The sequence below is a fragment of the Aspergillus welwitschiae genome (assembly GCF_003344945.1).
Source record: "Aspergillus welwitschiae strain CBS 139.54b unplaced genomic scaffold BDQ94scaffold_4, whole genome shotgun sequence".
In the NCBI taxonomy this organism is placed as follows: domain Eukaryota; kingdom Fungi; phylum Ascomycota; class Eurotiomycetes; order Eurotiales; family Aspergillaceae; genus Aspergillus; species Aspergillus welwitschiae.
Genome location: NW_020798698.1, coordinates 1,194,370 through 1,210,331, shown reverse-complemented (window position 1 = coordinate 1,210,331; position 15,962 = coordinate 1,194,370). Strand labels below are relative to the sequence as shown.

Sequence of the window (15,962 nt, the reverse complement as noted above, 5' to 3'; positions counted from 1 at the left end):
GAAGCCGAGTAAACCGAGTAAGCATAACCAAGTAGATCCGGCGGGTTCTTCCGTTCCGCGTGGCCGATCTTATCCGGACTGAAGTTAAATCCATGCAGGCTCACGGACCGTCTGGCCGTCTGACCCCAAATGTCTGACGGTCTGACAGTCTGCCTATCTGGTCTGTGTCTGTCTGGCTTGTCCCTCCCAAATGCTGGTGGAGACACGCCCCCCACTACCCCGAAGCGACCTCCAGGCACAGAAACAGTCCCACATTGAGATATTCCCCCTCATCCCTCGACTAAGGTATAATTAACTGGAAGAAGAATAACTTAATCTTGTGCGACAGCTAGACATAACAAGGGCATCGGGCCCGCTGGTGTTGTGTGAGTTGTCGACCAGATGGGAGGAGCCGCAATGCATCCCACCGGCCGAAAGCGTCGGGTCACCACCTGTGTGCCCTGCTACACTAGGAAACAGAGAGTGCGTAAACATCGCTAATCCTACACTGGGCAGCTGAAAGCTTGAGTCCTAATGCGAACTAAAAAAAAATTAGTGCAACCGCCAGTACCCGTGCAACCATTGCACCCGACGTCGACGGCCGGAGGAATGTGTCTACCAGTCCATCATTACTGGAGACCCCTCCAACACTTTACTCTTGGAGCCAGCGAGAGACCCTGAGCCCCAGGAACCACCCAATGTCCAGTTACCAAATGGATCTTCCAAGGCCTCGCCTGCCGAGGCACAGAATAGCGCGTCTAATTCACACTCAGCTCTGGCTAAATCCTTTGGCTACTTCGAGCACAGTGACTCCAATACCATGGCTCTGCTCAAAAAAGTGAGAAGCACACATGCAACTGTGGATCCATCCTCTTGACATATGGCTAATCTCAAACGGCATAGTGGGACCTGGACAGTGAAGGGGACACAGATCAAAGCACCCAGGGCCTGTCAACTGCGGTGCTAGAGACAGTCAAACAAGTCCTGGAAAAAATTCCTCCCCGTCCCATCCTAGATTTCCTGATGCAGTATTTCGTCGATGAATTGAACTGGTAGGTCCCTTGTTAGTGATCATATTAGATTCATGGTCGACTGATGCCCCATGGAACAGGATGAAACAGATCATCCACCCACCCAGCTTTCTGACACAGTATCAGCATTGGTGGACTAAGGAGTGGCCCCTGTCTGTGGATGACATTGAGTTTGCCGCTCTGGTACTTCGGATTGGTGCCTACTCGGCGCAATTCCTGCCTTCTCCGACGCACACCCTTGATCGGATCCGGGGGCAGTCACTCTCGGACATTCGTGACACCTGCAGTCACCTCGGTGGTGAGCTTGCCAGAGCCTGTCTGTCTCTAAACTGGAAAGGGTCTCTGGTCCGGGTTCAGCACATTTTATTTGCCGCTTTCAGGTCCTCTTGTGAAGGGAGGACTGATAAATTTTGGGAAGGCATCGCCTCTGCTTGTAGTGCGGCGCAGAAGGCGGGGATTCACACCGTGGCTCCAGTGCCGGGGGAAGATAGTTCTCAAGTATTAGAAAAGGAGATGCGCCGGAGGACATTATGTGGGCTGTATGTTCTGGACAGGTGCGTATGCCATGCTCTTGGCACTGCAACCTTGCGCTGACGTGGCCGGATCAATAAGCCATCTCGCCCGACAGCTTGACCGGGTCCCCTTTCTCCCCGATAACCTGGTCCTTGAGACTTTGCCCCGATTACGTCTTGCCCCGGTTATTGGCGACTTGGCTGCGTCTGCAGATGCACCTGAAGACTTCACCGAGCGTCTCATGCAAGTCCGGCTGGGCAGATTCTGGAGAAGCTTCGGTTCCAGGCGGAACCTACCGTACGACCCTACTCACGGCGAACAGCGGTATGAGCGATTCTGCGCAGAGTATATCCCTACCCTACCACCAGCCTATGCACTGAATCCAGATCGGAGGTGGGACGGCCAACTTCCTAAATTACCCATGCAGAGACAGCTGCTCTACATTGCCATATTTGATTCAGTTTGTTGGAATTTTCGTCCTTTACTGTTGCTGAAACCAGGCCAAGTCACCAGTCTACCCCCTTATAAGCAAGTTCTTCTCCAATCGCAGAAGCAGAAGCTGGCTCTGGCCGCTCTGGAAGAGCTGGATGCCGTCACGGCTCTGCATACCATGTTTGGAGGCTCCCACACGCGTTTCAGCGCCATCATATTCAACACGTTCGAAGCCGCCGTTGTTCTCCTGATACTTTGTACGCAGAAAGACTTCCCATTTGATCAAGGCGAGGATCATCCCGATATTCTCGGCTTAAGAGTGGCCACTCTGACTCGGTCCCGGGCAATGCGGGCGGTTGAGAAAGCCCTGGGACGTCTTCAGATGTTAGCTGAGGTCAGCGACATGGCTGCCTCTGGGGCACAGGTTGTGACGCAGCTTTTTGCGAAGGCTGCCAGGATGGAGCATTCCCTCGAGCCATATACACCCAATGAGTCAAGCCGGAGCTCTTCATCTCCAGCCATCCTTTCGAACTTCCTCAACCTAGAAGACGGCTCTGGACTCTGGATGTCTTCAGAGGATCCGACCTTGATGCCGGACATGTTATCCACAATAGCGCATGGTGACTCATACTCAATGCTGCAATTTCCCTCTCTAGACCTCACGTCTTGGAATGGCAATTTCCACTCGTAAAGTGGAATTATTCTCCTCCAAGCAGAGTCAGGCTTGTAATCACTGCCGGCGAGGATATGGACACCCGTTCAAGGCTGGCGTTCGTGATTCGTAGCAGGCCTTCCTTCACTTGGATTTTCCGGTGGAGCATCAACCCGATAAGCAGTAAATAGTTGTTAGCGGAATATACAGTTCGATGGACTGCTAGTGCTTACATTAACGGATTCGAAACTCCTGCACTTGCCATTTGTAGATGTGGAGGGTGGCTACTGTGTCTACGCAACCATGGAGAAGGAGATATTCACGTAGTCTGACTACATTCCAGGTCGAACCTGCTCGCTTCCGTGGGGTGAATTAACGGGTAGAGGTGCGTCCGACATAAACCCCGATATTCGTCGGCCGACATATTTCGGACGAGCTTTCAGCGCAGCCTGCCACCCGAAACATCACTCCCTTCTTACATTGGCACTCGACTGCACGCGTGGCTGAGAAGGAAGCGGGGCTTTCCAAATCAGTATCTAACCTTCGATGATGGCCGAAAGGAATATACGGTTATGATCCATGAACCAAAGAACATCGGCCTCATTGTTGGTTGTTCCGAAGGCATGATTAGTATTAGCATTAAGGGCCTATACTTGGCCTCAAAGATCCATGAATATTTAGCTCAGAACAGCCGTCCGGAAGGTAAATTGGATATTGCCTACCTTGTCCAAATCCTATTGGAAATACAAAATTCATCGGCCGCATGACATAATGGCGCCTTCTTACATTGCCAGCTTTGTTGAGCTTTTTCATGGATACCCTGCTGTCTTCTCGATTACGATCTGCCTGGTGGGGTTATACGTCCTTTATCGATGGCTTCTCCCGAACCCATTACCAGGAATTCCTTACAACAAACAGGCCGCTACATCAATTTTGGGCGACGTGCCTGCTCTGAGGGGCGATCCTGCCGGACTGGCTAAGTGGTGCAGCAAGCAGCTTGAGGAGCATGGGTCTCCGATATGCCAGGCGCTGATGGGCCCGCTCTCCAAGCCGGTGGTCCTTGTGGCTGACGTCGGCCAGACCCGCGAGCTGCTGATGGGACGAAGTGACTTCGACCGATCGTCTTACATTATCGATCGGTTCCCATTGTTTGGAGAGTTCCACCTTAACATGAAGACTGGGGACTCCTGGAGAACCTCCCGCAGCTGGTTGAAAGACCTTCTAGCTCCGCACTATCTGCACCAGACCGTGGGTCCCATCATCCACTCTTCGGTGCTCAACCTTATCCATCTTTGGGAATCCAAAGCCCGGGTAGCAAATGGAAGGCCATTCAGTATGCTGGCCGACCTGAAAACCCTAGCTCTTGATGTTATTGTGCGCTTTCACTTCGGGCAAGACTTCCAGGACTCGGCTCTGCGTAGACAAATTGAGTTTGTCGAGCAGCTCGACAGCTCTCAGTTAGGGGTTGGGAAGCACACCGACGTCACCTTTCCTCAAGCCTCGTTGCACCCATTCCAACAGGGTTTAACCGATGTGGGCGACCGGATGGCTGCTATCTACACGACTAAATGGCCTCCCTCCATCGTGTCCTGGTGGGCACGGTACATGTCCCCATATTACCGGAAGTTCTTCGTCGGCAAAGATCGCTTTATCCGCAAGCATATCAACTTAGCACTACAGCGCTTCGGCAACGACGAAGAGGCTAAAACTGGCATTGACTACATGGTGTATAGAGAACAGAAGGCAGCTCGTAAGGCCGACCGGCAGCCTATGTATGGCAAACAGATCATGATTGACGAGGTGGGTAAACAGCTTCTTCCGGCCTCTGAAATCTCTACTAAGACACCGGATCATTGCATCTAGGCATACGGAAATCTCATTGCCGGCCAACACACAACCAGTGCGGCGCTAGTATGGATTCTCAAGCTACTGGCTGAGCACCCTGCCGTTCAGACAAGGCTTCGCGACGAGCTGCAGACAGTATGCGCGGCCGCAGTCCAAGAGGGCCGCCTACCCACTGCAGCTGAGATCATCCAATCCAGACTCCCCTATTTGGACGCAGTGTTGGAGGAGACCTTGCGACTTCGCGCTGCTATGCTCGTGCCGCGCGACGCTACCCGTGACACAGAGCTTCTGGGCCGTCGGATCCCGAAAGGCACGGTCGTTCTTCTCGTCTGTCAGGGACCAGACTACTCCTCTTCGCCAACCTCCCAGTACTGGAGTGACGTGAAGACGACCCGGAAGTACCCAGGTGGTGGTAACCCTGATCTTGAGGCGTTTGATCCGGAGCGTTGGCTAGTCCAGAATGAGCGCGGTGAACTCGAGTTTGATGGCTCGTCGTACCCGCAGTTGGCGTTTGGGCTCGGCATTCGGGCTTGTTGGGGGCGGCGACTGGCTCAGCTAGAGATGAGGATCATGACTGTCATGATGACTTGGAAGTTTGATTTTCTCGATGTGCCTGAGGCATTGGCTGGTCATGAGGCAACCTACGACATCTCCTACCGCGCCAAGAAGGGATATTTGCGTCTGAGATCCCGGTAAGCGCATAACAAGGAGCGCTGCAACCCGAGGCCAATGCTTCTGTACCCAGCGAATTTAGGTCGCTCAGGATATTTGAAATGCAAATTGAATTGCTACTCGTAATGTTCAGTAATGATGAGGGAAAATAGTACGACATTAGTATACATGTTTCAGATCCTGATCATCGAAACGTAGCCCTGTGTCGACCTAGCAGGTAATTTTTCTTCTTCTTGCTGTGTGTTTAGCCACAACAAAATCCCCTCCTTTTCCTTTCTGTTAGGTTCAGATCACACCCAATGAAAGGCTTCTAAGCTTATAAGCAAATCCCTACCTACGTTTCATGGATGGGCGCCACCCGAGAGCTGTATCCAGTGTGAATCCTTCGGGCCGGTCGACGGTCTGCATTTTGCCATCGGGCAGAATTTGGCAATAGTCCATGAGTTCTGAATTTGCATTGGATCCAGTGCGTGCTCCGGTCGTTGGTTGGGGCGGTCTCGGATGCATTGTGCTCTTTGTCGGGTGAGTGCGTGGGCCGTTCTATCTTCGGCCGACGAATTTCGGGTGAGCGACGTGTTTGTTATATGATGATCACCCGGCCTCCCACGGGGATAGACAATGCTAAACTCCTAATCCCGCCATCGTGGAAGCACTAGAGCTTTGTTTTTAGAGACCATTTGTCCTGCAGTGTCCCTGGCGTGGTTAATCCACGACGTGGTCCGCCGGTCATAACGGACATAAGGAGAAGCAATGGGTGATCTGCCCTGTCTCGACACTATACATATGCGCGACCCTCCCCAGCCGCTCAGTCCTCCCAACGAGAAACAATAGCCCTCTCGGGTTCGCCAAAATGGAAGCTGCAGCGCATTCACTTCCCTCGAGTCAGGAATCAGACTTCGCTGTGAATAATCATCTCCCTCATCGCGAAGAGCCCGATGAGAAAGTACATGACGCCGACGCCAGTGCCACCGATGATGATGTCCGCAAGATTACTGGTTTCCGATGGTTTCTGATTTGCGCTGCTTTGTATCTCTCTGCTCTGATGTATGGACTTGATACAACCATCGCTGCGGATGTGCAGGGCGCCGTGATTGAGAGATTCGGGGACGTGTCGCAACTCGCATGGATTGGAGCCGGTTTCCCACTCGGTTCAGTTGCCGTGATTCTCCCTTATGGGTTTCTCTATACCGTCATGAATATGAAGTGGCTCTATATTGCTGGGATCGTGTTATTCCAAGGTGGATCTGCTCTCTGTGGTGGTGCTCCAACTATGAACGCCCTTATTGTCGGCCGTGTGATTGCAGGTGCTGGAGGTACAGGAATCTACCTCGGTGGACTTAACCATTTCTCTGCCATGACCACCCGCAACGAGCGCGGCACCTATCTTACAGGAACCGGATTTGTCTGGGGCGTGGGTGCCATCCTGGGTCCCGTCGTGGGAGGGGGATTCTCCGACTCCTCCGCCACCTGGCGCTGGGGTTTCTACCTGAACCTGGTAATCGGCGCCATCACAGCCCCCGTGTACCTCTTCTACCTCCCCGCCATTCACCCCGGCGCGGGCCAATCGCTTCGCAAACGCTTAACGCGACTCGACTATCTGGGCTTCGTCCTCAGCGCGGCAATGTGGGTGACCTTCGCACTTGGCTTCATCTCTGCAGGAGGCATCTGGGCGTGGGATTCCGGCGCCACCATCGCGCTAATCGTACTCTTCGGCGTCCTATTCATTCTTTACGCCCTCCAACAATACTTATGCATCTTCACTACGCCCCAAACGCGCTCCTTCCCCGGCCATCTCCTCCGCTCCCGCACCCAAATCCTCCTCTACATCACAACGACCTGCGCCAACACCGCCATGTTCTTCACGACCTTCTACTTCCCAATCTACTTCCAGTTCACGCGCAATGACTCCTCCCTAATGGCTGCCGTGCGCCTTCTCCCCTACCTCCTCGTAACCATCACCATCAACCTCGCCATTGGCTGGCTCCTTCCAAAAGCCAAGTACTACATGCCGCTGTGCCTCATCTCAGGCATTCTGCTCACCCTCGCCAGCGCTCTCTTCGTCGGATACCTTTCCCCGTCTACCCCAGCCGGGCAGATTTACGGCTTCACAATCCTTATGGCCGTCGGAACGGGCATGACCATGCAGCTAGGCTATGCGGTAGCCAGTCTCAAGGTGCCTCCCGAGGATATCTTCAGCGCGATCAATTTGCAGAATGTGGCGCAGATTGGAGCTACAGTTATCTGTCTTGTGGTGGCAAGTCAGGTGTTTCAGTCGACTGCGGTGCAGAATCTGAATGGGGTGTTGGATGGGAGGGGATACAGTGAGGCGGAGATACGGAATGCTGTAGCGGGTGTGCAGAGTACGTTGTTGAAGAGCTTGAGTGGGGAGTTGAGGGATCGGGCTATCAAGGCTATTACGGATGCGATGGCCAGGGCGTTTATTATTCCGTTGGTGGCTGGAGCGGTGGGGGTGGTGAGTTCGCTGGGGATGAGGAGGGAGAGGTTGTTTGGGTAGATGTTCTTTCGCGGGGTGGGGATGGGGATGGGGAGACTGAAAGTGATGGTGGGGTATTAATTATTCTAAGTGAGAGTAATCAGGTTTATAGATGTAAGAAATAAGTTGGAGGAAAGACATCTCACGTTAATTTGCATGCGCTTGCTTCACCTGGCCACAATGCAGGTTCCTGTTTGACAGAGTCGCACAACTCTAAGCCGCAGAAAGAAATCCCTGTCCCAAGGAGACTGAATATAAGGGTTAATATATGTTCTAGCAATAGAGCACCGGCATCATTATCAATACAACTGCTTCCTTGTAATGCAATCGGAAGCTATATGATTTTCTGTCAAGTTATATAACTTTTTGGCATTATCGGCCGAGAGTAAGACATCCATAGAAGCGATGATCCTGAATCATTGAAACCATAGCAGTGAAATCTCACGGTTAATATGTAGATTTGAAAGCGTTGGCTAAGCACTTTCGTCAGTAATGGCGGAGTTAGTGCGCGCAATCAGTGCAACTCCCCTACAGTTCACAGTGGGCTTATGTACAGACATATTCTGAGGAAATGAATTATTATCCATCAGAAGATGCAGTCAGCGACTGTACCTTAATTCATCTTCTGGTTGGACTGCGGGTGGCATCTCTTCGCATACTGGCGCCTAAGTTTAACGCAGCTTGTTCGACTTTTTATCTGCTCATCGCGGCATATTCGCCGTGTGGCGTTGTTAACACGCGAAGTCTTGATCCCGATGGATTTCTCGTCGTTCCCGATGAAAAGTCTGCCAGAAAATTGACTCTCTACGATTTGGATTCATGGGAGCGAATACGAGTATGCACAGACCCGGACAAACCTCATCCAAAATGGTAGCGCCAAAAGCCGAGGGCACACTTATAAGCATTTAATGAAGTTTTGGCCGTAACCACGGTTGTCGCGGCCAGATCCAGGAACAATTTTAGCTAGAGAGATCAATCCCCTGGGATTATGATGATGGATATTTAGAACTTGCTTTGCACTGTAGCCGAAGTGGACTCGCAATTCCCAGGCCGTGGACCTGGTGGGTACTCTGATAAATCTTTCAGTTATAATTGGGAGCCACAGTAGACTGAAGGTTCGACGAAGATAAAGTTTTGTCCCGAGAGAGATGAGACCTCTTCTGTTGGAACACTGTTTCAGGGTCACATTTATTTCAACCATGTGGTAGAGATGCGTCGTTAGAGAAAATTCAGGAACATATCGTAGTCCATCCTGTGGGGCAAAATTGATTTTTGATACACTTTTAGTAGCGCCCGAAGCGGGTGGCGGGGTCTCTTGCTTTTCCGGTTTTCCCTTCTTTTTCTTTTAACAAGTCAGAGCTACTGTAGTCTACCGTCCGCGTCACTCGTATTCGTACTACGTTGCTAGCAAATTTGAGGGGCTGATAGGGCTGATTGGTGCTGGTGATGGAGCAAACCCGCTTGTATTCCTCCTGGACTAAAGTACTTATAGTCCTTAATAGTCCTTAGTCCTGTTGATTGCCAAACCGGAATTCGCGCGCCATTAATACTATTCTATCCGTTACTTCTCTTCATAGTCTTAGTCAAGATGTTCTGGTGGCTTAAATCTGCCGGGTCAACTACCCCCAACGAAACCAGGTGGGACGCCCAGACTGCGACGATCCAGCAACCCTCGAATCAAGAAACGATGACCGCTACCCCAGTCGTCTCGACTCAGCCGGTGAGAGTCAACTTGACCCCACTGTTCTTGAAGAAGGCATAAGTAGCACATACATGCTAACAAATCTAGAGTCAATCAGAGAAAATGGATATGAATATCCGTGGAGGAGGTGAAGGAGCTGACGTCTGCTGCGGAGTGTGAGTCTCCATTATAACGTGACTGAGCTTGGATATGATCTGATGGTTTTAGGTGTATGGGCCTTGCCTGCTTTGAATGTTGTGAATGCTGCTGCTGTTGTTGTTAATGGCACTTCCAGGCCCTTACTTTTCCGGTCTAAGGGCATTCTCAAACTAATTTGACTTATTATTTTCTGCCCTGTCTCTGAATGTTTTACTAGGAATACCACGGTGGGCCTTATTTATATGAAGTGTCAAGGCCCATTAACATATTCTGGCAGACCTTTAGCTTATCAATTGGGTTCAATGAGACAAAAGCTGGCATCCACCATTTCATGCCTTAGGCAACAAGGCCGCGAAAGTTCAGCACATGAAGTTATACCATAGCCCCTATTGCTATAGAGTCATATAACAATATGACACGCTGTTTTCCAACGAATTGGCCGGATGGTGTAGTTGGTTATCACGTATCGTTAACACCGATAAGGTCCTGGGATCGAGCCCCAGTCTGGTCATTCTTTTTTGCTTTTTTGTTTTTTCGGCAGCGTACAACCACCCCTCAGTCACAACGAACATAGTTAGACACCTATGGTTTTTGTATTGTTATTGTTTTATTATTTTACAAACTAAACTTCTCCTACCAAATTACTTACTATGTCTACTCCACACAAAAACTTAAGACAGCCTAGTACTTCTAAACAGTGTTCGCAATGGAGGGGCGCAGACTCTGAACCGCTTGACTAATTTTATTTATATATATCGTGTTCTATTCGTGAGCCTTAACATATCTACGCAAGACAATCATAAACAGCCCGCACATAAGCCGCCGTCCTATCCGAACCCAACGTGCCTTGTCCCATCTTATTCATCACATAGGCAATCGTCATCCGTTTCTCAAGGTCCATAACAACAACTGAACCTCCCCAGCCCGTCCAAAAAGCAATGCGACCGTCGGGCAACCAAGGAAAAGTCTCCGGGACGGGCAACCCAACACCAAGACCCCAACGCAAGTGATACATCAAGACCAAATCTGGCCCGCTTATTTGCTCCTCCAGCATGCGGTCAATAGTTTCAGGCGAGAGATACTGCTTTCCATCCACCGTGCCTCCAAGCGAAATGACCGACGCAATGCGCGCAATGCCTCGGGCATTAGAGAATCCATTCGTGGCACCAATCAACGCCTTCCTAAACCCAGGACTCATGCTCTCTTCCGCTGGTATAGGCAGACTGGCAAAGCTCTTGAACATAACACTCTGTGGGTCAACGTCGTCCAAACTCAACGGCGGCGGAGGGGAAACGTCTGCTGTGCGTGGCCAGTCCTTCTCCGGGACCCCGAGCTGGAAGTCCGCAGCCAGAGGACTGGCAAGCTCGTCGCGGATGAACTCATCCAATGGTTTTCCGGTTACGCGATGCACCAGCTCGCCGAGTAAGTGGCCCTGGTTGGTTACGTGGTAGCCGGAGTGTTCGCCGGGCGTCCACCAGGGGGCCTGTCGGGCTAGTTTATCGGCTCCTCTTTTCGCATCGTATATGTCGTCTAAAGTGTTGGGAAGCTCCCAGGAGGATACTCCAGAGGTGTGACTGAGGATCTGGGACACAAGGATATTCTCCTTGCCGTTCGCAGCGAACTCGGGCCAGTATTTGGAGACCTTCTCATTTGGGTCTAAGAGGCCACGGTCGATGAGAATGTTGGTTGCGATGGCGGTAATTACTTTAGAAACGGACCATACCACGGTTAGTGTGTCCTTTTCCCATGGCTTGGTTCTCGCTGGGTCTGCGTGGCCGCCCCAGAGATCGACGACGTTTTGACCGTCGATGTTGACACAAATGGATGCTCCTAGCTCTTCTTCATTGTTGATCAATTGCTGTAGGAGATCGCGCACCCGGGTGAAGGCCGGATCGCAGTGGCCGTTGATTGTGGCCATTGGGGAGGGGGAAGGTGGAAGGACAGACTGAATTTAGGAATTTGAAACCTGGAGAAGAGCAGGGATCATGGCTCGGGTGATCCGGCATAAATAGAGTGACAACTCACTGGGGTCTGGAAAGGCCCCCACGCTAAGTAGAACTGGCGCAGTGTCAGCTCTACACTTATGGATTAGTTGATCTCTACTAAGTACTAACGTCTACTAGTTAGTACGGCCGGTCCCCACAGCGCCTGTGTCATAGGGAATCATCAGCTGCTGTGATGGTCAGGGAAGGTCAGGGAAGACCATACCTGTAATCTTATCAATATTGAGTTCGTTTCTGATACAGCGAGGTGAAAAGACTAGACTCCGAAGGAGATGCCACGGGGACAGACTCGAGTGAAGTGTCTACCAGAAGAGACTCATTTAACCTATCTCAACAGACTGACTCAACTCCGCACTTCATGCCCCTCTTGGCCGCATATCTACTCATCTCATACCTACGGAAAAATTAAAATTATAGCCAATGCATTAGACAAGTTTTATCTAGACACTTCCTAGCTGATGTCTCTGGTTTGAATGGGTGGCCAGTGCGCTAGAGGGACCGGCGGGAAGCCACAAGCGATCGGCATCGGCCTTAATGCTTAGTGCTGTTGTTATACTAGGTTGTATGTGTAGATTATATGTATCATGTGGTATATACTGATACTATGGGTGTTGCTTTGCTTGTTTAGATTTGGAGAATAGAAGAAAATGGTTTCTTATAGATTTTTAGAGTAATTATAATCTTGTTCTGGTCTTAGTATAGGGGGTTTTCCCTTTTCACACCTAACATAAAGGTTTGTATACAAGATGCATGTCAGGTCAATTGCAAATCAAAGCGACTGCCTTTCATGCAAGAAGACTGAGCCCGTGCCCACACTGACCCTAACAACTTTCCTTATCGGCAACATGACCTTCATTTCTTTCTTTTCATATGTGGTCATGAATTCGTGCACATATCAATTCCTCACTAGTCATCGGTGCGATGATGGATGCATTAACAAGCAATGCATGATCGGTTCATGCCCACGACGGCGATCTCACCATTTGCCGAATCTCTTCACAAGTACGATGCCATTCCCCCGCAAATATCGACAATTTCATATTTACTTCCAAACCCTTTCAGCTCCGGAATGATTCGGTAGTAAAAGTTTGCCGCCTGATCAATCTCAGCAAAACCGATGAAGTCATCCATCTTGTGATTGGCGTTGTCCGCATAAACAGCCCATGTAACAGCCCCTGCTAGTGCCATAGATTTTTGATAGGCTTGGGTGAGCTTCGCTACGCCATATTTATAGCCGTATATCGGTGTTGGACGGTTCTCCATATAATATGCACGACTTTGGATTGTACGGTTTGCACATGAGACATAATATAAAGGCTATCCACAGAAGAATGGGCCATTGAACTAATGATGCTTTTAGTATGAGAGGTACCACGGGTCTCCTATGTGGAGTCGGGGAACAGTTGATAGTGGATAGCCGGCCTACGAACCCTTGCAAAGCTAGTGGGGTTAGTGCTAGCCTTCGTACATAAATACCTCGAAGTAGCCACCGGACTTCTAATCATCTAACATTAGTACCTGGGTGCAATTGTTCCACACAACATATCCTTCCTTGCCTCGAGTGCTGCTTACATATTCTACTATCCAATACACAAAATGGGTACCAATGAAAAAGCCACAACGTCAATTTCTCACTCTTCCTCTTCGGCAACATCTTCGCGAACCGTTACTGTTCTTCGGGATATCGTGCAAAGTCCGTGGCCGTATGTACGGTTCCGTATATTTATTCCTCAAAGTTTCTGAAGCTAATCCTTTAGCCTACCTTATATCGCTATGGTTACTCCACTTGTACGAAGTATCTGGAATTACATGGAATGGAGTAACGGAGGAGAGGTTGCCCTATCGCTGAGTCACGGACTCTTAATCTTGTACTTCATTATATCACAATATGTCCGCAGGTACGAATGATAGATTAATTTACTATACAAAAAAAAAAAAATATTTCATAAACCTAGCTATATCAGCTGTACTGGAAAGGAACTTCAACATCTGCTGTGTGAGATCCTTTCCCGACCGAGTTTGCTGAAAAAAGCAATACAAAGTTCGTTGAGACAAATCTCCCATAGTTTAAGTTAATTGTTATCGCTACCTGCCCAAGGCAGATGGAACGACCTAAATCTACCCATCTCCCACCCATATGGTCCTGCCTCGATGCTTTATAGGGGGGAATGCCAGAAAGACACTTGGCGGAAAATTCCGAAACTGCTATGTTCTATTATTTTGCCCCACATCGCGTAGGGTTGGTGGGTGAACGTGCCAAGGTCATACTCAAAGTTAGCATGTGCCAATGTTCACATCTATTATGAGGCTTTCCCTATACTGCTAATGCTGTCTGAGGGTTTGTAATGTATCAGCTCCACTTTTGGTTCGCCCTATACGGTATGGTTTTTTCTTAAAATATCGATGCCTGATAACCGAACACGCGCTAAACAAAACCCTCGATTAAATCCACCTCTCGAGTTTAGCAAGCGTCCGGCTAAGCTCCTTTAGGACATAAGGTTATATGACCACAGAACGATAAGCAAGATTCGAAATCAGCATGTACAGCGACAAAACAATACTACGCCGTATCGAATCTGGCATATCCTACGGACCTTTCGTGAGCCCAGTCGGGATAATAGAAAGAAGTGCCTTAATAAAGGACACTTTTAAGGCAAGTATAATATCTTATCGGAAGTAGGTTATTGCAGTCGGTCCATAATTTGCGATGGGTCTATTCTACTGTTTGATGCCACTTCTGGTTTGGGGAGAACATGCCGAAGCCGGCATCATTATTAGGGTTGAATCCCGTGCACACGTTGATAGTCAAGCCCGGTTGTCCATCTCGCCTGCACCGCAAAGCCGCCAGAGATCCATTGTGATGCATCTGCAGTAGCCGTCCATCCAACTGTATACAACTCTGACTGAGATGCGCCAATAGTGCAATGGTCTGCGCTCCCGCAAGCCAGACTTTCCTGTTCGTCGCACATCAGTCGCTATCACTAGACCAAAAGAAAGTGCATTAACGACGTAAGCTCAACTGTTTCCACCAATAGTTCTGATGGGGATCACCGTCTCCGACTTTCCTTGTAGCGAGCGACCACATACTGCACGCACCGGTCTGTCGCTGCTCGAAATTGCTCATAGACACAGCGCCAGTGGAGTTTGCTTCATGACGAGGCATTGAAAAAGTGTCCATAACGTGGACGGTCTCAGCTGCTCGCTGTAAAGTCATGTCGACTTGGTCACTGAAACAAGGGGATATGGCGTCCACTTTAACTGGGTCTAATTGAACGGTGCTGGGCAAAGGAACGCTGTCGCACACCATGAATGACTCATTATCATTGTACATTCTGTAAGTAGTGAAATCACCAGTTTACTGGGGATTCTCATGGACGCTGAAGGTAGGGAGGCCCGGCAGTGATATTGCCTTCGCCCGTTAGGCCCAACATCTGCGACGATACCGAAGTCGGCAAAAAACCCCGGTTTCAAGGCATTCGAGCAGGCAGAGCCGAAGATATCTTCAGTAGAGCTATCTTTCACCACAATCTGCTTCTCGGTGGTGATCCTATGCTGTTGCACTGTTACTCGAACGTACTTGAGGTCTTCGCGGGTGTGAAGCGATGGCGCCGCCAAGGCAGTTGCAGCAAGTGTCAAGAAAAACATCAATATCATCATGGAATCGTGGGTAATGTGGTTCAAGGCCCCTGAGGTTTCCAAGTGCACCTTGCCGCTGTAGCCAGTCTTATACTGTCCATTCTCGCACAACGCGTTATTTCCCTTTTGTAAAAGCTAGCGAATAGGGGCTCCGGCCTCTGCTGACAACAGGACGACACTAGTGACGTTACATCGCGGCCCATGTAGTTGTTAGGCCATCGTAGCGTGAGCCTAATCCCAATGCACTAGCAAGGATACCAAGGAATACATTACCAACTCAAGTGGCCGTGCGACCTGTGAGAGACTACTTTCATTTATGACATATCATATGACGCTCTCACCCGCTGAGCCTTATGTCTTAGAATGTCATCTGTCTTTTCTGACTATCCATATGAAATCCTGAACATGGCCCTTTCAGGGAGCAAATTGTTGCCACTCATTTCAGGGATTAGACTTCGGTTTATATCAGTAGTGAAAGTATAGTGATTTAGGTCGAATTACTAGTCAGACTTGTAAGGCAGCCATGTTTTTTGAAAGGACTTAGAGATTGAACACCGTTCATTCTTTGGTGTAAACTAAGTGCACTAGTGCACACATGATTGGCATGGGGGATTCCGCCAAGATGTTAGGATTTTGGCCCAACCATCTTCCCTGCGATGCAGGGTCTCCGTGGGGAAGTCTGGAGACGCCGAAATACAATCATCCTTCGAATCACATTGTACATGGACCATTTGGATTTTACAAGCGCGATACGGAAACCAGTTATCGAGCTGATCATTGCAACCCTGTATAACGGGTAATTTATTCTAAGGATGATAGTAGTTTGTAGTGACCAAGTCACCGCTAGGGTTTCAAAGGGGTGCTG

At 49.7% G+C, this 15,962-nt stretch overlaps 5 protein-coding genes and 1 non-coding gene across 6 annotated transcripts; 5 read left to right on the top strand and 1 right to left on the bottom strand.

Annotated features, from left to right (window-relative positions):
- Positions 1-124: 124 nt before the first annotated feature.
- On the top strand, positions 125-2,823 carry BDQ94DRAFT_182996 (fungal specific transcription factor domain-containing protein). Its single transcript, XM_026774293.1, has 5 exons — positions 125-462; positions 536-817; positions 883-1,031; positions 1,091-1,564; positions 1,623-2,823. Exons 1-5 carry the CDS (start codon positions 382-384, stop codon positions 2,644-2,646), a joined length of 2,010 nt encoding a protein of 669 aa, XP_026630749.1. The 5' UTR covers positions 125-381; the 3' UTR covers positions 2,647-2,823.
- A 555-nt stretch (positions 2,824-3,378) lies between these two features.
- On the top strand, positions 3,379-5,148 carry BDQ94DRAFT_182993 (cytochrome P450; the record flags this gene model as incomplete). The annotated part of the gene is made up of 2 exons (XM_026774292.1): positions 3,379-4,407; positions 4,471-5,148. 2 exons carry the CDS (start codon positions 3,379-3,381, stop codon positions 5,146-5,148), a joined length of 1,707 nt encoding a protein of 568 aa, XP_026630748.1.
- Positions 5,149-5,974: 826 nt separating this feature from the next.
- Positions 5,975-7,639, top strand: BDQ94DRAFT_166885 (major facilitator superfamily domain-containing protein; the record flags this gene model as incomplete). The annotated part of the gene is made up of 1 exon (XM_026770663.1): positions 5,975-7,639. The coding sequence occupies one exon, from the start codon at positions 5,975-5,977 to the stop codon at positions 7,637-7,639; it is 1,665 nt and encodes a 554-aa protein (XP_026630747.1).
- A 2,256-nt stretch (positions 7,640-9,895) lies between these two features.
- Positions 9,896-9,969, top strand: BDQ94DRAFT_t41. The gene has a single exon. It is a non-coding gene; the product is annotated as a tRNA-Val (tRNA).
- Positions 9,970-10,181: 212 nt separating this feature from the next.
- BDQ94DRAFT_136882 (serine hydrolase domain-containing protein) lies at positions 10,182-11,428 on the bottom strand. The gene has a single exon (XM_026764958.1). The coding sequence runs from the start codon at positions 11,374-11,376 to the stop codon at positions 10,243-10,245; it is 1,134 nt and encodes a 377-aa protein (XP_026630746.1). The 5' UTR covers positions 11,377-11,428; the 3' UTR covers positions 10,182-10,242.
- Positions 11,429-12,987: 1,559 nt separating this feature from the next.
- Positions 12,988-13,382, top strand: BDQ94DRAFT_136880 (uncharacterized protein). Its single transcript, XM_026764957.1, has 2 exons — positions 12,988-13,164; positions 13,219-13,382. The coding sequence occupies exons 1-2, from the start codon at positions 13,058-13,060 to the stop codon at positions 13,367-13,369; spliced, it is 258 nt and encodes an 85-aa protein (XP_026630745.1). The 5' UTR covers positions 12,988-13,057; the 3' UTR covers positions 13,370-13,382.
- The last annotated feature ends 2,580 nt before the right edge of the window (positions 13,383-15,962 follow it).